A 21,303-nucleotide genomic window follows, 5' to 3' on the forward strand; every position below is an offset into this window, starting at 1 on the left:
AAGCAAAACTCTTTATGTTACATAATAGCGAAATTCTATAATTCGAAATGTCCGTCCGTCTGTCCGTCTGAGACAAAGTGGGGGAAACGTGATTTTCTCGGCTCCTATAAAAGATAGACAGCTTGAATATTTAGTTAAGATTCTTATAACATATGCCCATCTAATCTATACACTGATTTGACCATCTGTCTGTTATTTGGGGTGCTAGATCGATTCCTAGATTTTCATATTTTCGTTATTTTCACAACTCCTTTTTAAGATAATCGGCTAAAATTTTTATTGTTTTCTATGGTTTTCTCAATTCCTATTCAGGATTTGCGACTGAAATTATCAGAAATTGAATATGCTCATATTCTACATATTTTTATCGAGTTTCTTTAAGTGTTGTCTATAATTTACGGTGCTAGATCGATTCCTAGATTTTTCCCTATTTTATCAAGATTATTGTTTATTGTATGACACTGCTTTATAGTACTTTTTCCCGATACCCATTCATAAATTTTGAGCTTCGCTACTTATGGATGTTGTCATCCTTGTTTTTTTTTATCTAAGATACATTCAAATAACCCACTTCAAACATAATGTTATTAGCAAAACTTTTCCAACAGTCATTTGGTTTGTATGTAATGTTTCACTTTAAACTAATACTAGCTGCTTCGCCCCTAGAGACATCTAAGGGCAATAAAGGATTAAGGAGGTGGGGGGGAAGTATTCAACTTTAGTTTTTAGTTTTAAAAATAAAAAAAAATGTTAAAAAATAAAAAAAAAATATAGGGGAAATTTATCTTGCGAGGGTGGTTGTGCCCTCTCCAGAAATAGTTAAAAACCTTCCTAGAACCAACTCATATTTGAATCGATTCTTATAGTAGTTGTACTTCTGTATGGAGGTAATTATTCTTGTTTTAAATAAAAAAAAATAAACTATAGGCGTCGAAGCTTTTTATTTTGGGGGGGGTATAATTTTTTTAAGGGGGGGGTAATTCGGTTTTGGGGAGGGTAAAATGGCGCGCGAAGCGCGCCGCAAATTTTTTTTACCCCCCACAAAATTTTTACCCCGGGGGTAAAATTTGCTTAGGGGGGGTAATTACCCCACTGAAATCTGTTGGCAGGGGTAAAATTTGTTTACCCCCCCCAAAATTTACCCCCGGGGTAAAATTTTTGGGGGGGTAATTTAAATTTGATCAAAAATTTAGTATTAAAATGCGCGGGGGGTATTTACCCCCCCCCAAAATTGTTTGGGGGGGGATAAATACCCCCTCCTAAATGGTTGGGGGTAAATTTTAAATGGGGGAGGGGGTAATCGCCCCATTACCCCCCCCCCCCCTTGGACGCCTATGCTAGTATAGAATATATATGAAAACACTTAGAAATAAATATTTAAAATTTTAAAATATCTTTTTTTTAAGCACCATGAAATATTTCAAGGACTATAATAAAATTGGATATGTATAAATATGTTGACATCAGACTGTAAATCATAACTGTGTCAAAATTATTCAACAGCTTTTTTCATTGATGAGCTTTTGGTTCTTTTTATTAAACTAGCGGCTTTGCCCCTAACCTCTAGGAGTTTGCCCCAAGAGGTGATAAAAAAAAATGGGCGAAATACGTAAAAGGACCAAGGAAATCCCCTACAAAAAAAAATGGGGAGGGGAAATTTTTTTTTTTTTTTTTTTTGGGGGGGGGGGTGGGTGTCCCACTCCCCAAGAAAATAGCCTAAAACCACCACAGGACCAGTAGGTATATTCTCTAAAGAGTAATATCCGATCGGTTCAGTGGTTACCGAGATCTTAAGGAACGGACGGAAGGACAGACAGACGGACAGACATCGTTCTACTTCGTATTATAGATAATAATTTTCTTAACTTTAAAGAGTTAAACTAAAAAGTTGTAATAAAATAATTAAAACCAAGGTTCTTAAGGGATAAGACAATAAACGATATATTGAAGAACATAGGATTAGGTAACAGCATTATACATTAAGATCACCCAACGTTTTTTATGTCAACCAATGAGAGGGCGTGTTTATAAAACAAAGGGTACTATTGTAATTCACCTCCCTACCAGAATTTAAACAGAAAGAAATTTAAAATGACAGTAAAAATTAACTTTATCAAATTGGTCTTTTCAAAATAATATACAACATCATGATGTAAATAACTTTTTGAGTACTAAAAATTTTTAGTAAATTGTCTTAGTTGAAATATTCGTGTATGCATTTAAAAATGACTATACAATGCTATTTAAAGGTTGACAAGGAAACTATTATTTATAAGTAGCGCAGTAAAATTATAAATCTTGTGAAATACCACCACTAGAAAATGAAAGATTTCCCTTAATGTGCTTAGTCATGCACTGAAACCCCTTCCTTATTATGAAACAAGTTGAATTTAAGGGGTGATGGGTAACGCAGTGATCTAAAGTAGGGTTGGGCCGGATATCCGGCAATTTTCAATATCCGGCCGGATACCGGATATTGAAACTATCCGGCCGGATATCCGGCGATATAATATTTTATAGATTACAACAAAAATTTCTGCTTTTTTAATTATAAATGGCTGCAATTTTCTCATTATTGAGGCTAGAAGAACAATTTTTTCTGAATATGTTTATCTTTATGTAAATTTTACATTAGAAATCTCAATACATAAATTTTGGCGGGGGCAGCAGTACTTTGCAGCTGCCAGCTGCAAACTGGCGGTCGGCAGGTAAACAGCAACGGATTTTATGAAATTGTAATATGTCATGAAGACATATAAAAAGCCTAAGTTTAAAATTTTAAGTCTCCAAGTCAAAAATTGCTGTCACAGGAACTGTTTAAAGATTTCTGGAGACCTGGAGGTTCAGGACTTGCAGGACTATACCTGGAACCTGAAATCGACTTGAACACCTATATTTCATAAGAGGATGTACGACTATAGAATATTTAAGTATTTGATAGCATGAAATGCTTTGTTTAAGTAAAAAAATGTTTTTACTTTTCACCTGAATGACATTGCCAGGTTTGCTGGCATCCTATGTTCGCCAGGAAGGAGGTATTCAAAAAATTCCAACTCTCAGTCATGTGTCATACGAACCCAGAAAAAGTGTCGGACTGATTATGACGTAAAAAAAGTAATTAGCAAATGAGAGGCCACTGTAAATTTTACCATTGGTCAATGGTCTATCATTGGCAAATTTTTTTTTTACGTCATAATCAGTCCGACACACTATTACTGGGTTCTGTCATACCCATATTTCGAAAGTCACTTAGTTTTAGCCCTCGACCTTTTATACACAGAAAATGGACTGGGGGGGGGGGGGGGGGAGTGCATGCGTACAATGCCACCTCCCCGCCCATCCTCCAACAGGGGTTAATATTACAGATTGAGGGTAGTAATAGTTTATTGAATTAATTGCTTAGAAGAAAGGTCATTCAATAGTTACATAATTTTTAAGTTTTAACCTTAATCCTTATAATAAAGTAACAGGGTGTCTATCTGTTTGTCTGTACTGAAGGATCTTGCTAACCGCTGAACCGATCGGGTTCTCTTTTACAGGGTAGCTTATAAGGTTTATAACTATTTTGGGGGAGGTTACCACCACTCTCCCAAGAGAAATCGCCCCTAGAAAAAAATACCCCCTCCAAAAAATATTTTTATTTAATTTTTAACTAAATATAAAAATAAAGGGGCGTCAGCCCCCCCCCCTTTATAAAAATTCCACCCCCCAAATTTTTTTTTCTTTCTTAAATCTGAAATAAAAAAAAATGGTTATCAAAATCAACTCTCCCTCCCCCCCCTCAATAGCCCCTAGAGGCCTCTAAGGGCGTAGTTGCCAGTTTTATATAATAAGACGCCAGTAATTTGGCCGGTTATCCGGCCGGATATCCGGCAACTTGGCCGGATATCCGGTAGTTTGCCGGATTGGCCGGATATACGGCCGGATACCAGATATCCGGCATTTAAAATTCGCCGGATATCCGGTATTCGGTATCCGGCCAAAAAACTATCCGGCCCAACCCTAAATTCTAAAGGGATAAGACATGTGCCGATAAATTGATATACATTTAGTGGTATAAGTCCCCAAAGTAGTTAAGCGACGAAAAAGAAAACGTTGTGGAATAGCGCAATAAACAGCCCATTGTCCCCTCTCTATCTGGTTGATTTTAACTTATAAACAGAAGAGTAAATGAGGTTTCAATGCTCGCCAGAAACTTTTAGAGAATATATCTGCTATCAAATGACTAATTAAGATGGATATACAGAGACTATCTATAGAGTAGCTGTGCAAATTATAATAAAATGCATAAAAACAATACATATTATTATACTTTTATTAGCCTAACTTTTAAAAACAATTTTATAAGCACCGTTACTAATAGGTAATGTCTGTACGTCTGTCCGACTATCAGTAACACAAAGACACAAAATACACAACATTTTGAAGCAACATTTAATTGACTTATTCAAGTTTCAACATAACTTAGCATAACTTTGACAGTAAAATGTTATTAAAATTGAATATTTTCCAAAACCTAAGGATTTCAAGGACTGTTATCGGCCAAACGTATAAAAGAACATGCTAAATTTTTGTATAATTGTAACCGGCATAAAGATTCCTACTAAAAGCCAATAATGAAAGAAAGACATCTGCGCAGCAAATATAAATACACAAAAAAAAACAATATAATTTGGCGCATTTTCTCTTTTCAGGCGCACCCTGTGCCCTTTTTTAGAATATTTGTTTGCCTTCTTATTTCTTTGTTAATTATATACCATGCACATTCAGCCGTTTGGCCGGTAACAGCCGTTAAACTTCATAGTTTCTTTGGAGACGTTTTATCTAATTTTGATCTCCCTGGACTATGAATATACTATAAGGTTACCTATACAGTTCTTTTAAAATCTAGCTTATTGTTGCTTCACTGCCTGCCTATGGACATTTTAGTTTTTGTTTTTATCAGATTCGCATATCTTTATTGTAAAAGTAGGGTACTTAATATGCTTTTTATGACATTTGCATAACTGTATAATTAAGACATTAAAGCCAAAATCATATCATTGTTTCGATACCTTTCCGACGAAAATAAACAGAGTTGTACAGTACAGTACATCGCTGCATGACCAACAGACCGACGGACCAAGAAAATTATAGACTTGATGCTCGTTTGGTAAAGAAACCTTCATAAAAAATTTAGTCTATATATCTCAAATATCAGCTGAGAAATTTACGTTTACCAATTTTCGTTTCTTACAGACGGACATTTCGAATAATAGAGTAGCTTTGCTACTAAAAAGAACAAAATTTTACCTTTCAATTTGAGCACTCAACGTTTTGATATCAGAGCTGAGTTGTTCAACTGTTGTTCTAAAAAATAAATTGTTATAATTTTTTTCAGAGCGAAGATTTTCTAAAATAACTGTGAGCAGCTTTAGTCAGGCAATAGCCCTGCGGTGATTTTCTAATCAATACATATAAAATATCTCTTCATAGGATAAGGGGGTATGGGCGATATTAGATGTTCCATTGAAAAATTGAAATTTATTTTGTAAAAGTACGTGTATAAGTAGAACAATGGATATTATTCAGTTCTTACTGTGCCTGGTGCCATAGTTTCCGCCAAAATTGTCTGTAATACGATGCTATAATCCAGCGGATATTGATTTGGTTCTGGATTAGTATTTTCTAATATGACTCAGTTTTGGAATTGATTTTAACCCAAAAACCCGCAGGAATACAAGCTAATTAACTTATTTAATTGCTATCATGAAAAAATAAAACTATTGAGGGCGGCCTATTTATTTTCTTTGATGTACTTATCTTTTTAATAATGAAAAATATAGACCAAACTTGTTTGCAATATAATAACTCACTCCTAATGTTGTTGAGACTTACTTTTAAGAAATCTTATTATTTTAACCTCATTTTGCACCCTTAAATAGAAGCAAGTCCTTTTATAAACAGATTTTTAGTTTGATTTAATTATTCCAGCCCACCCTTCCCCCATGTGCATCAAGCAGGTTTTAGGCTATTTTTCATGGTAGATAGGAAGAAGTAGAACCACCAAATGGAAAATGGCCACAAGTTTGTTTTCAGATTCAAGCATGTTTTTATAATCAGGAATCCTTAGGGATAAGACAATGGATGATAAATTGATGAACACCTTCCCAAAAAATGAACTCTTCTGGTGGACACTGAACTTACTAGTTTGTCCATGCAAATCAAGTTTTAAGCCAACGAATGAGATATCTTATTTATAAAAGTTTGGGTGTAGTCTAATATCCCCTCCCTCACTGGGTAATTATACAATATTAAACAATTATAAGATCTGAAAGGAGAGACAGAAATTCCTCTTATTTAAATGATTATTAGTTAAATAGACTTACTTGCTAGCTTCTTCCAGAATGTTCAAGTCTTCAATGATGGATAGTAGCTGTGGCTGCGTAGACTCTACCTGTCCAGCTACATAGTGTAATAGATGCATCCCTGGCTTGTTAGATCTAAATATAATAATTATTATTAGTAGCTGTGACTGCGTAGACTCTGCCTGTCCAGCTACATTGTGATCTGATATAAAAATGTGCGATGAAATCGTACTCTACGCAAAAGCTGAAAAAATCCAGCCATACGTACAGCAACAATATATGGAAACCTAAGACCTCTGTTATCAGGTCTTTCTTCTTCCTTATACAGAATAAAAATCCTCAATCTCATATATTCATTTTTAAAATTAAGAGATAAGCTACTCTATACTTGTATACAGAGGCAACAAGGATGACAACATTCATAAGAGCGAAGCACTGAAACGGTAGGACAAACGAACATTAGCACTTGTATAGTTTTAGAATTGAATAATCAGAATATAAATGTATAAGAGTCGAAGCAAATTGTAAGAAAATTTGTTGAAAAACTGCTTGTTACATGCTAATGTTTATGAATTAACTTACATTTTTAGGACTCGATTATAGAATTGATTCGTTTTTATATTATACTTTGTTGTCCCAGGAATCAATATACCAAAAATCAGATCAATCGGATAATTAGATCACATAAAGCTTTGTAGTTAAAAAAGTAGAAAAATCAACATGTATAAAATGGACATACGAACATTCTAGTAGTGATCATAGAATTGCTACGCTTTCTAAATCGTACCTAACTACTAAAGAAATCACCATGCATAGTTTGAAATCGAAAGGACAATTCTAACATGCCTAACGAAAAAAGCCATCCGTCACGGACGGACGTATGGACCGACCGTAATTATAGAAAAGCTTCGCTTTTAAAAATATCTACCTGATATCTGTAAGTTTATGCAGTGATGATATTTTCATACCAGCCGCATTGCCTGCATAACCGCCCTAAAATACAAAACAAAAATAAATATTGTAGATCCCTTTAAACGTTTTTAATAGCAGTAACTTGGACCAAAAAAAACATAGTTTTGAAACAATTCGGCTATTTAATTGGTAAGAAGGTGTACATATTTTTTTTTTACTAAATTCCAGTTATTTTTTAAAATCTGATTCAGTTTTATAAGTCAGCTGTGTATTATTTCAATGTCCCCTGCGAAGCTCTTTATAGTGCCCATAAAAAAGTGACGTCGTACAATACAAATGACCAATGACGCAGACTAATCTACCAATTGCAGGCCAATATACATTTTAACTTACCAATGGATCACGACGTCTTTTTTTAGGCACTATAAAAAGCATCATCCCCTACCTCAATGAAATTTATAAAAAAAAATATAAGTGACTTAAACAATATTACTAAAATTAAGATATATTTACAGCACAAACAGGACATTTTAGTTGCCATCTACAGAAAATCAAGACATCGCCTCTTAAAGGGAGTATAGTTGTATTTTCACAGTAGCTTTTCTCCTATTTCTAGCCCCTACGGGGGCAATTTCCTAACCGTGCTTGACAATCATTAACATTTACCTAACATAACCTAACCTATCAAAAGCTACTTTGAAAATACGACGAAACGACCCTTAAGAGGCGATGTCACGAAACCGACAATACCCAAACTTACACAACCTAGTCATATAGTAGCTGCGCTACTTTTAGAAATAAGTGTACTTACCGAATTAAGAAAGTTTCCAGCTTTCAGGACAAGATAGAGTAAAGACTGAAGCTTCTGGCTTGTCAGTAATTCTGAAAATTAAAATGATTTTAATCTTTTAAAAATAATAGTTATTTCTCGCATTGCATTATAAACGGCTTTCCGTGGATATAGAAAGGGCTAAAAAAACTGGTTTTAATCTTATGATTGTACATTTTTATATTTATAGAAAGCTGGATATAATACGATGCTAGACATAGTTTTTTCGTATGATGAGAACCGGTTCCTATCTACCGGATTCGAATGAATACTAGAAAAGCTATTTATTATATTACTAATCTTTTCACATTTATAAACTCATTTATGCATTAGATCTTTTCATGAAAATACCCTTTTTCGAATTTCAATCTTCTGCTAACCTAAAAAGTTACTATAGGGGCCTAGAAATATATGTACAAAATTTCAGCTCTCTATCTCTACTGGCGACCTAGCGCCAGGCATGTAAAATATCAACAGATAACGGTAGCACGGCGGTTTTAACAATATCTCAGTAATGTGCAGGTTTTCAGCTCTTCTGCATATTTCAATTTGAACACATAAGGCCAAAGATATTATATCCAAAAAATCTTTTGTCAAAGTCTACTCTAGACCTAGCGCCAGTCAGTTTTCTAAAATCATGCATTTTATACCTGTGAAAAATGAAATCGCCAGCGCTAGGTGTAGAGTAGACTTTGACAAAAGATTTTTGGGATATCATATCTTAGGCCTTATGTGTTTAAGTTGAAATATGCAGAACACCTAAATTCACCTTCCAAGCCATTCTCTAAGCATTTTAATTTTTTTTTGAAATAACGGGATTTCAAAACTGCCTTTTGAAAAGGCCTAAAAAATATCTTTTTTTGTCCCTTTTTTCACTGTATATAGTTACAACTTATTAAGATATTATTCTCAGTTAAAAAAAAATTGGCGCTTCCAGCACCAAAACCGGCAAAAACAGGCAGTTAAACTTCTGAACCCCTACTTAACCCCCTGACAGACCCCCCCTCTATCTCGGCTCCTGTTACAGACAGAGACGTAAAACTTTTTTCTGGTTGTTCATGTGTATTTTTAGAGAATTGCTTTTTCTAGTCATAGCGGTCAGACTGCTCCTTATCCGCTTTTTAGCGGCCAGTCGCTAAATATTAATACAGCTGTAGAGCGGCCAATTTTAAAGCTAAGAAAACCAAATTTTATGACGAGCAATTATTTTTCATAGCGGTCAGACCGCTCCTTATCCGCTTTTTAGCGTCCAGCCGCTAAATATTAAAACAGCTGTAGAGCGGCCAATTTTAAAGCTAAGAAAACCAAATTTTATGACAAACTATTATTTTCATAATGATAAAATACCTTTTATCACATTTAATGTAAGAATGTTGCTATTGTCATATTCAAAATAAATGCTGTAATAAGCTTTAAAATATTTAAACACTAGTCTCTCATTGGACACAAAATGACGTCCAATAAGAAAAAGGAATAAAAATATTGGAAAGAAAATTATTTTATTTCAAAATTAATTCTTGGCATTTTGGAATAAAAAATATAGGGGAAAGAAAATTATTTATTTCAAATTTATTTCTGGTCTTGAAATAATATTCATTATTTTATTTTAATTCGAGTGTCAACCAATAAGAAATAGGCATGCTGTTTTAAAAGTTTGGATTAAAAATTATTATTTTTTGTCAATTCCTTTTTTCAGAGTATAAAATGAGAATAAATTTTCCAACATCATTATTGATTTCTAATTTAACATTTCATACAGTGGGTAATATTTATTTCAACATTTTTTGTCATTCAAAATCAAGTGTCACAAAAATAATAATATTTAACATAAAAAAGAAATTTTTAAAATAATTTTGTTTTTTTTATTTGTTGAAGATTTAAGCCCAAGCTTTTTCTGAGGGGGCAGACCCCCCTCAACCCCCCCTCTCCTGGGGGGAAACCCCCCTCGACCCCCCCCCCCCTGACGCTCTCTTCTTTAAAACTTTCATTATTTCTGTAATTTATTCTAACTATCTTATAAATTTCAAAACATGAGATAAAAAGGAAATAATTTGCTGTACATTATTAAAAAATTTAAAAATTGTAAAAAAAATTCCAACATGATTTTTAATTTTAAATACAAGAATATTTTTTCCTATATGATATGTTAAATTTAAATACAGGAATAATTTTGTACTGTGGAATTGAAGAAATAAATGCTGTACATTAGAGTGGCTTGATTTTCAATGATTTTCTTATTTTAAATGTGCTACATACACTTTCTGTCTGAACATCATATAAGAGACCAAAAAATGAAAAGAAAATATTTTGGATAATAGGGAGGCTCGCTGATGCCTGTAAACTTTTAGAAAGACACTTGTGGGGAGAATTTTTTTTTTTTTTTTTGGGGGGGGGTAATTATTTTTCTTTCAAAGTATAGCTTTATGCACCTTCCCAATTTTGTCTTGAAGAGTAGAATAAGAATAAAAAATCTGTTTTTAAAACTATTGATCCTAGCAAGAAAAATCCATAAATAAATTTAAAAACCAAGAGATTTTACATTTAATTTAAGATTTTTCATGCTTGGATGAATATTTTTAAAAACCAATTTGATATTCTTATATTAATCAACAAGACAAATTCATAAAGATGCATAAAGCAATACTTGGAAAGAAAAAAAGTTGCACCTCCAGAATAAACTTCTAAAATTTTTAATGCATGGAAACACCTTCCCCCCATTTCCCCTCAAGGACAAAATTAATTTTTTATATTTAGGTTTCTTAACCCTTACAGATCGGGGTGGGGGGGGGGGGGGCTCCAAGAGCCCCCCCCTCTAGTTTTTTCAATCTCATTTTTTTGTAGGTAAGATGGAGTGCTGTGACTTCATGACTTTTTAAGTTTAGTAATTATACGTCGGCAAGAGTTGATTTTATTAGGATATCTGGTCTGAGTCGGTCGTGGTGTCCGGTCAAAGTCGGTTGGGTAGCACCAAAATTAGAAAAAAATTCTAAAAAAATCTTAATTTCTACATTATGACTTTTGTGTATAAGGAGAAACCTAAATTTTTTTGGTGAATACTTAGATATCAATGACCTTCTGAGAAAAAATGTGTTATGACCGTTTGACCGCTCCCTGACCGACTTTATGACCGATTTTTGTCCGGCTTTTACTACAGACATATATCATGAATATCGTGGCTTCTATTACAGCTAGAGTCCTATAAATTTTTTTGGTAAATCCTTGAGCAACATCAAACAGATGAAAATATTAATCGGCGCCGCCAACCGCCGTTTTACCGCCGTAACCGCCGAAAATGGCGGTTTCCGTTATTTGCCGTTTTTTGGCGATGATCAGAAAAAGTAATTTTTTTGTTATGAAAAATAAAAGTTCGTCCTAAAATTTGGTCATCCTAGCTGCAAAATTGGCCGCTCTACAGCTGTTTTAAAATTTAGCGGCTGGCCGCTAAAAAGCGGCTAAGGAGCGGCCTGGCTGCTATGACTAGAAAAAGTAATTTTCTCTAAAAATACACATGAACCACCAGAAAAAAATTTTACGTCTTTATCTGTAACAGGAGCCGAGATAGAGGGGGGGGCTCTTGGAGCCCCCCCCCCCCGATCTATTAAGGTGGGAATTGGGGCCCGAGCTGTAAGGGTTAAATGACGTTTAAACTGTAGATGTTGATTACAAATTCAATGTCCAAAATTGATCCACTCTACTATACATTGTTATAATTTAATATTTGATGTGGGTATAAACATTAGACATAGATGGTCAATCTGACCCCATTTTTTTCTTAAAAAGAAACCTTTGTTCACTTTTTGTTGTATATGAAATACAGCCCTATAGGCAACATTATTTGCAACTAAATTTTGCAATGATATAATTTTTAGAAAGCTAACATTATTATAAGAAATTAAATAATTTATAACTTACTTATTATATATTGTGTCATACGCTTCACATTATATGATGGAAGAAATATTTTCTTCAAATATTTCACCCAAGGAAAGCTTTCACCTAAGATATTCAACAATTTATAGCTGATACATAATGTAAACAAAATTCCCTTGTGCTGTCTCTAGGTTATCTCTATTGTATAAATGACCGTACAAAAGAGGAGGAGAGAGAGAAGGAAATAGACAGAAAAGTGAGGGAGGGGGGAGGGGGAAGAAATATAGAGAAAAATAGACAGAGATATTTATTGTTCACCCTTAGATGATGTAAATTTTTTGATAGACTTTTTTGAATTTAAGAAAAAGATAGAGAATGAGACAAAACCAAGTATCATATTTTATTAATATTGCTTATACAAGAAAGGTCATTCAAAATTATTTCACCAATATTAAGGTCAAGTGACAAAAATTTAAATTTCCACCTACTTTGCCCCCAGAGGGGGCAATAGTAGAAGGAAAATTCAAATTTTGATCACATGACCAAAATTGTTGAAATAATTTTAATATCCTTTCTAGCATTTACAATATTACGAAAATATGATAAATAACTATTCTGACCATCGCCAAAAAACGACAAATAACGGAAACCGCCAATTTTGGCGGTAAAACGGCGGTTGGCAGCGCTAAATAATATTTTTATCTGTTTATAGTTACAACTTATTAAGATATTATTCTCAGTTAAAAAAAAAATTGGCACTTCCAGCACCCAAACCAGCAAAAACAGGCAGTTAAACTTCTGTATCCCTACATAACCCCATAACAGACCCCCCTCCTGTTACAGATAGAGACGTAAAACTTTTTTCTGTTGGTTCATGTGTATTTTTAGAGAAAATTACTTTTTCTAGTCATAGCGGTCAGACTGCTCCTTATCCGCTTTTTAGCCGCCAGCCGCTAAATATTAAAAAAGCTGTAGAGCGGCCAATTTTAAAGCTAGGAAAACCAAATTTTATGATGAGCAATTATTTTTCATAACAAAAAAAATGTTTTTTCTGACCATCGCCAAAAAACGACAAATAACGGAAACCACTATTTTTGACGGTGTAACAACGGTTGGCGGCGCTAGTTTTATCTGTTTATGATCACAATAAAGACTACATACAAAAATTGGCTGGTCTAGAGCTGTTTTGGAATTCCGCTACTGGCAGCTTAAAAACGGCAAACTACAGGTAGGAAATAAAAAATCGATTAAAAATTGGTCAAGCAGTGGCCAAACGGTCATGGCTTTACTATTCACGGAAGTTTATTATTACTCAAGAATTAATATATATTTATCAAAAAATTTAATTGATTTGAAGCTTACATGGACTGCCGCCACTGGCTGCGGTCAGCTGGAAACAAACAGCTGATTTAAAAAAAAAATTTAATATGTCATGTAGGCATGTAAGATAAGCTTAATTTTACAATTTTAAGTCTATGAGTAAAAAAAATAAATACACTGGAGCCATTCAAAGTTATTTGAAGACTAGGAGGATTATATCCTGCTAGATCATACCTGAATACCTAATTTTCATCTTATTTTTTACTAAGGTTGATTAAATATTACAAAAGTAATTACAAGAGAGTTGTTCTTACTTCTGATCTTAGAGCTTTGTCTTTATGGATGTTGTCATCCTATTTTTGTCTGTATTTAATCACTTATTAATGTTGTCATCATTGTCATATTATTTGATAAAAATATCATTGCTTTACAAATAAAATTTATAGAGAAGATCATCTTGATGTTTTTAATAATTAGATTTGTATATTTTGATTTTGTTGTTAACCCTTTGTAGACAAATTGATAATATTTCTAAATGTTATTTTTTTTTAATTGTCTGCATCTGGCATCTGACTAAAATAAAAATCTATTACATTAGTTTAAACAATTAACTGTCTTGACCCTTTCCAGACCTTGATCAGCCAATGTTTTTGTATGTAGTCTTTTATTGTGATCATAAACAGATAAAAAATATTAATTGGCGCCGCCAACTGCCATTTTACCGCCGAAATTGGCGGTTTCCATTATTTGTCGATTTTTGGTGATGGTCAGAAAAAGCATTTTTTTTTGTTATGAAAAATAATTGCTCGTCATAAAATTTGGTTTTCCTAGCTTTAAAATTGGCCGCTCTACAGCTTTTTTAATATTTAGCTGCTGGCTGCTAAAAAGCGGATAAGGAGCAGTCTGACTGCTATGACTAGAAAAATAATTTTCTCTAAAAATACACATGAACCAACAGAAAAAAGTTTTACGTCTCTATCTGTAACAGGAGCTGAGATAGAGGGGGGTCTGTTATGGGGTTAAGTAGGGATACAGAAGTTTAACTGCCTGTTTTTGCCGGTTTGGGTGCTGGAAGCGCCCATTTTTTAAAACTGAGAATAATATCTTAATAAGTTGTAACTATAAACAGATAAAAATATTATTTAGCGCCACCAACCGCCGTTTTACTACCCAAAATTGGCGGTTTCCGTTATTTGTCGTTTTTTTTGGCGATGGTCAAAAAAGGTATTTTTTTATTATAACAAACAATAGTTTGTCATAAAATTTGGTTTTCTTAGCTTTAAAATTGGCCGCTCTACAGCTGTTTTAATATTAAGCGGCTGGACGCTAAAAAGCGGATAAGGAGCGGTCTGACCGCTATGACTAGAAAAAGTAATTCTCTAAAAATACACATGAACAACCAGAAAAAAGTTTTACGTCTCTATCTGTAACAGGAGCCATGATAGAGGGGGGGGTCTGTCAGGGGGTTAAGTAGGGGTTCAGAAGTTTAACTGCCTGTTTTTGCCGGTTTTTGTGCTGGAAGTGCCAATTTTTTTTTAACTGAGAATAAAATCTTAACAAGTTGTAACTATATACAGTGAAAAAAGGAACAAAAAAAGATATTTTTTAGGCCTTTTCAAAAGGCAATTTTAAAATCCCGTTATTTCAAAAAAAAAATTCAAATGCTTAGAGAATGGCTTGGAAGGTGAATTTAGGTGTTCTGCATATTTCAACTTAAACACATAAGGCCTAAGATATGATATCCCAAAAATCTTTTGTCAAAGTCTACTCTACACCTAGCGCTGGCGATTTCATTTTTCACAGGTATAAAATGCATGATTTTAGAAAACTGACTGGCGCTAGGTCTAGAGTAGACTTTGACAAAAGATCTTTTGGATAAAATATCTTTGGCTTTATGTGTTTAAATTGAAATATGCAGAAGAGCTGAAAACCTGCACATTACTGAGATATTGTTAAAACCGCCGTGCTACCGTTATCTGTTGATATTTTACATGCCTGGCGCTAGGTCGCCAGTAGAGATAGAGAGCTGAAATTTTGTACATATATTTCTAGGCCCCTAAAGTAACTTTTTAGGTTAGCAGAAGATTGAAATTCGAAAAAGGGTATTTTCATGAAAAGATCTAATGCATATAATGAATAGTTGACGTAGAGATGATTTTAGTTTTAAGCTAATGGATTTATAAATACCTGAATCTTACACCAGATCATCATGTACTCTGATAAAGTGAAACTTGCAGCAAGCTAAAATAACGAACCCCCCATCAACCCCCTATACCTCACCCCCCCCCCCTTCCTACTAGATGAACGAACAGACCGATAAGGAATGTCCCCATGTTGATCTGTAAACCTTTTCCAAAAAGGTCATAATTTAGGTAACTGCCTTAAATTCATCAACGCATCTAATTTGGTCAAAAATACATCAAATAGCACTATATCTCCTCCGCTCTTATTTTTCAAAAAAGTAGAATGAGGGGGGGGGGGTATATTTTCGTTAGTTTGTTAATTACTTAAGGTTAGGTAAGGTTGTATTGGGTAGTGTGTAGACCTTCAAGGTTAGGCCCCGCAGGATGTATCCGTGCTAAACGGTAAAAGTATCCAGTTATTTACCTTGACCAGCAGCCAACATGGATTCTATGGAAGGTTCTAGGAAGGCCATATTCGCCTCAAATTCCGCCTTCACCAACATACTCTCTATGCGCAGCTTGTAACTAGAACAAACAATATTTGTGACACATGTGTTATAGTATGGAAGCTGCTCTATAATTCACGTGTCTGTCTGTCAATACGTCCGTGACGCTTTGGGTGAAATATGATTTTCTTGGCTGCTATTTAAGTTCGTAAAAACCATAAACATTTTTTTCATTTTTCAGTATGGCTTTGAAACCGATTAATATTCTCTGGATTAGAACCGGTTTTATCTAAGCCAAACGAAATGATCATGTATAGCAAGCACCGTATTTGGGAAAATTTTCTACTGGGGGCTAACAAAACAGGTTTTTTTTTACTTTTATATCTCGGAAACGCGTCTAAAATACGATACGATAAATAACTATACTAAAACTTTCAAAAAGGAAAAAACAAATTTAAAATCGTGTAAAAAGAAAAAAGGCATAATAATGGTGAAAATTTGGATATGATGTGTTGTAACCAGGGGCTGCTATTCAGCCAATTAATTCCATTTGAAATTAAATATTTTTTTTGGAGTAATGATGGATTTTTTGGTCTAACTGAAAGGGAAGTGGGTAAGAAGGGGAGAAAAAAGGGAAGGGGGTTGAGGGAAAATATTCACTTAGAATTGTTTGTCAGAATCACATTTCCTTGCCACTGCACTGGTTGTAACTCAATCTTAGGTGGCTTGTTTTATTCCTACGCGTAATTATGTTAATGATAAAGAAGTGAATCAGATTAAGCTATGGAATTATTTAACTATGTTTGTGAAACTAATGCATCACTAAAAACGTGTAGAGAAGAAAAATGAAAACATAATGTTTTGCCTACTTTCTTAATTCTATTGTTTTATAAATGAATCAAAGTTTATTAATAAAAGTTGTATTTTAAGGTTCAATGGGGAAGATAATTGACCAATGGTAAAATTTATGCTGGCCTCTTATTAGTTATTTTATCGCATGACGTCATAATCTGTGGAGGGACTTTGATCATTTTCTTTAATGGGCCTTTTACCCCACAAAGTTAGAGATTCCAATTTAAAATTATAGAGGCCTCTAGGAGCACTTGATGAAAGGAGGGGTTGAAATCGACCCTGAACTTTTAATTTTAATACATAAAGAAAAAGTTGGATGTGTTTTTTAAACAGTCGACTATACTTGGGAGGGTAAAGGTTAATGATTTATGAGAATATCTGTTCGGAAGTTAGCGAGATCCTTTGCTACACACACCGACACACAGTCTACATACATAAATCCTGTTACTTTTATACAAGTATTGGTCCTATACAAAATCATCCTTGTTTATTGCTTAATTTAAAAACTTTGTTTATGAATGAAACCGTCTGGCCAACGCCCACACTTGATGGAAGTAAAGCTAACTCTGGTTAGCAAAAGTCCGTACATCTACCTTTATGTAAAAAATATTGCATGAAAGAATAAGAATAAATTCCTTGTTTATTTACAGATTTTAAAAATTATGGTACTATCCCACAAAGTTTTTATCTTTGTGCCTGTCTGCTAACCACTGGACCGAAATGGTTTTCTTTTACAGTTTTATCATTGGTAATATCATTTTTCTTTCTCTTTTTGAAACTAATATGGAATATGGAGAGTCGACTTCCTCTCACATTCACATTTAATTTTCTCCCCCCCCCCTCGTCACATTTAATATTGAAAAAAAAGTTTTCTTACATAAATGGGGTAATCCTGTCCAGTTTTTTGTTTAGGAATGAATATTTCTTACCTGAGGGAATAAATGATGGACCGATAGGTCATCATTTATTCACGTGAATAAATGATGACCTATCGGTCCATCATTTATTCCCTCGGGTAAGAATTATTCATTCCTAAACAAAAAACTGGACAGGAATATCATTCTCATTTAAACAAAAAAACTCATTTTTTTATGCTAAAATGTGGTTTAATTTTGGTTTTTAATTTTCATTTCCCAGCTATGCTCATTTATATCCCTGATATCAAGTTTCTTTTAATAATTAATAAAAATTCAAAAATCTTCCAAAAAAAATTAAAAATCTTCTAAAATCATACCAGGGATATAAATGAGATACCAGGGAAATAAATGAATATTTACATCCACTATTTAAGGGGTTGTTTATATGGGAATGGGGTATTCCTGTCCAGTTTTTTGTTTAGGAATGAATATTTCTTACCCGAGGGAATAAATGATGGACCGATAGGTCATCATTTATTCACGAGGGTAAGAAATATTCATTCCTAAACAAAAAACTGGACAGGAATATCATTCTCATTTAAACAAAAACTCATTTTTATGCTAGTAAAATGTGGTTTAATTTTGGTTTTTAAATTTCATTTATTTCCCTGGTACATAGGCGTCCAAGGGGGGGGGTAATGGGCCATTTGGCACCCCCAAACGATTTTGGGGGTGCCGTAGGCACCCCCAAAATTTTGTGAACAATACCCCCCCCAAAAAAAAATTACCCCTACCTTGGGGGTGCCGTAGGCACCCCCAACGATTTTGGGGGGGGTAATTACCCCCCCCAAAATAAATGTTCTTTAAAAAAAATTTTTTTTGGGGGGTATTTACCCCCCCCAAATTGAATGTTCTTAAAAAAAAAATTTACTGTCCAACCAGTTAAAACAGTTCTTAACCATGATAACAAAAAATTTAATAGTTTGATCATGTTTTATTTGCTTGGGCCTTTATAAGGGCTAAAACCATCCCGGGGATCTATGATGTAATTGTAAAGCACTGAAGATCCCATAAAATAGATACCTAACTAAATTAAATATTTTATTAAATAATGAAAAAGAATTTCTATAGGCGATTTCTTTTGGGAGGATGTCAGGGTGTCTCTAAACTAGTTATAAAACTTACCAGGACCTATAAGACGCTTCACTTTAAAGTAAAATCATATTGGTTCATTGGTTAGTGATTTAATTATTGTATTTTTATGTTCTAAAGAATGAGATACTACTATATATTTGAATAGTAGTGGCGCCCTTAGCATCTAAGAACTCGTGTTTTCTAAAGGATAAAAAGGGAGGAGAAAAATAGGCTAAAACCACTCAAAGGATTGACCTATAATAGTGTGGAACCATCATGGGATCTATGTGAAGCTTTCCTAAAAAGGAGAAATCAGTATTAAAAGTAATGAAATCTGAAGCTATAGTCAAATAAACCTTACTTACTACTTTATGTTATAAGATAGTACTTATTAACTTAATAGATTAGGTAGGTGCTTTTTTTACATAATTAAATTACCCCCCCCAAAAATTTTACCCCCGGGGTAAATTAGTTTGGGGGGGGGTAATTACCCCCCCCCCAACAGATTTGGGGGGAGTATTTACCCCCCTTAACAGACTTTAGGGGGGGTAATTACCCCCCCCAATCAAATTTTACCCCCGGGGTAAGAATTTTGGGGGGGGTAAAAAAAATTTCGGCGCGCTTCGCGCGCCATTTTACCCCCCCCAAACACGAATTACCCCCCCCCTAAAATTTTTTACCCCCCCCAAAAAAAAAAGCTTGGACGCCCCTGCCCTGGTATAATTTTTCTTTCTTTTAGTAATTAATAAAAATTCAAAAATCTTCCAAAAAAAATTAAAAATCTTCTAAAATCATACCAGGGATATAAATGAGATACCAGGGAAATAAATGAATATTTACATCCACTGGGGTTGTTTATATGGGAATGAGAAATCTAATAAGAACCCACATTTTGAAAATATTTTAAAAGTGTAAAGCTGTTAAATTTCTTTCTGCCAGAATTAAAATCCGTAATGAAGATTAACATATAAAATATCTAGATTACACATATTTTTCAGTTTTTAATTATAAAAATTTAATATATTAAGTCTTTCTTTGAATATAATTTTATTTATTAGGGGAAAAGAGGGAGAATTGAAAATGAGAAAAACAAGGATGACAAACTTCTTAAGTAGCGAAGCACAAAAAAAGGATGGACAAACAGACAAAGTAAGTTATTGAGCAGACGTTCAGTTGATATAACAAAGGATAAAAAAAACGAAACCGTCAAAACAAATAAGAATTAAGTCGTTTAAAGCATGATCGATGTATAGACTTGTTGCCTATATGTCACAGTAATCTTCACTGAAAATTGCAGCTCTCTATCTTCAATATCAGCTGAGAAAATCACATTTCCCCCATAGCGTTACTTTAACAAAAATATACGAAGTTTCAATGGAAATCACTATCAAATTAGATTTAAATCGATAACCGAAATGATAACGTCATGTTATTTAATACGACAAAATTGTATAATAGCTTCTCTAATAAAACACTTATACTTTCATTCTATAAAATAAGTGTCCTAATTAAAAAATAAGAGATACTACTTAATCTTTTAATAAGATTTTTTAGAGTGTATTTTATATTTATCAATATTAACTAGCGAAGCAACTCTCTTTTATTTAAAATGTCTGCCCGTTTCCCCTTAATTTGATGCCAGGTAAAAGGTAATAATAGTTATTTCTCGCATCGTATTATAAACGTCTTTCCGCGGATATAAAAATTTATAATTATAAGATTAAAACCAGTTTTTTTAAGCCCCGATGTGCCTAAGGCACCGGCAAAAAAAAACTGATTTTAATCTTATGATCGTACATTTTTATATTCGTAAAAAAACTGGATATAATACGATGCTAGACATAGTTTTTTCGTATGGATGAGAACCGGTTCTAATCCACCGGATTAGTATCGGTTTCGAATGAATACGAACAAAATTAATGTTTTCTTGTGTAAAGTTCTAACTCTGTCTGCCTGACTGCTACCATTTAACGGCACAAATTACAAAAGTGCATATTAATAAATGTGGATTGTTATTTTTTTGGGTGTCAGGCGCCTGACATAGACGTCCAAACCATTTTGGGCGGGTAAATACCCCCCCCCCAAAAAAAAAAAAAAAAATCTCTAACAAAAAAAAAAATTTTAATACTAAATATTTAATAAAATATAAATTACCCCCCCCCAAAAAAATTTTACCCCGGGGGTAAATTTTGGGGGGGTAAACAAAATTTACCCCAGCCAACAGATTTCAGGGGGGGGTAATTACCCCCCCAAGCAAATTTTACCCCCCCCCCCAAAAAAAAAGAGAATTACCCCCACTTAAAACAATTTTAACCCCCCCAAAATAAAAAGCTTGGACGTCTATGGCGCCTGATATAACATAAATCTTACTTTTTAACTTCCATGAGCTGCATAATAAACTTCTCTGCGTTTCCAAGCTTCTTTATATCTCCATCATATGCTTTTATCATTTCAACCTAGATAGATAGATAGATAGATAGATAGATAAATAGATAGATAGATAGATAAATAGATAGATAGATAGATAGATAGATAGATAGATAGATAGATAGA

General features: G+C 33.7%; 2 protein-coding genes across 2 annotated transcripts in view; both read right to left on the reverse strand.

Annotated features, from left to right (window-relative positions):
* RpS23 (ribosomal protein S23) overlaps positions 1 to 21,303 on the reverse strand; it is a 245,661-nt gene that overhangs the window by 157,532 nt on the left and 66,826 nt on the right. The window lies entirely within an intron of this gene.
* form3 (FH2 domain-containing protein formin 3) overlaps positions 1 to 21,303 on the reverse strand; it is a 143,735-nt gene that overhangs the window by 30,575 nt on the left and 91,857 nt on the right. The window contains exons 12-17 of the mRNA XM_080161359.1: positions 21,121 to 21,206; positions 15,886 to 15,986; positions 8,071 to 8,141; positions 7,276 to 7,340; positions 6,369 to 6,482; positions 5,293 to 5,349 (exon numbers count right to left, since the gene is read on the reverse strand). Of these exons, the coding sequence (XP_080017485.1) occupies positions 5,293 to 5,349; positions 6,369 to 6,482; positions 7,276 to 7,340; positions 8,071 to 8,141; positions 15,886 to 15,986; positions 21,121 to 21,206 (494 nt within the window). The remainder of the gene's footprint in view (positions 1 to 5,292; positions 5,350 to 6,368; positions 6,483 to 7,275; positions 7,341 to 8,070; positions 8,142 to 15,885; positions 15,987 to 21,120; positions 21,207 to 21,303) is intronic.

Source organism: Acartia tonsa, chromosome 5 (genome assembly GCF_053477335.1).
Source record: "Acartia tonsa isolate MP-2025a chromosome 5, ASM5347733v1, whole genome shotgun sequence".
NCBI classification, from domain to species: domain Eukaryota; kingdom Metazoa; phylum Arthropoda; class Copepoda; order Calanoida; family Acartiidae; genus Acartia; species Acartia tonsa.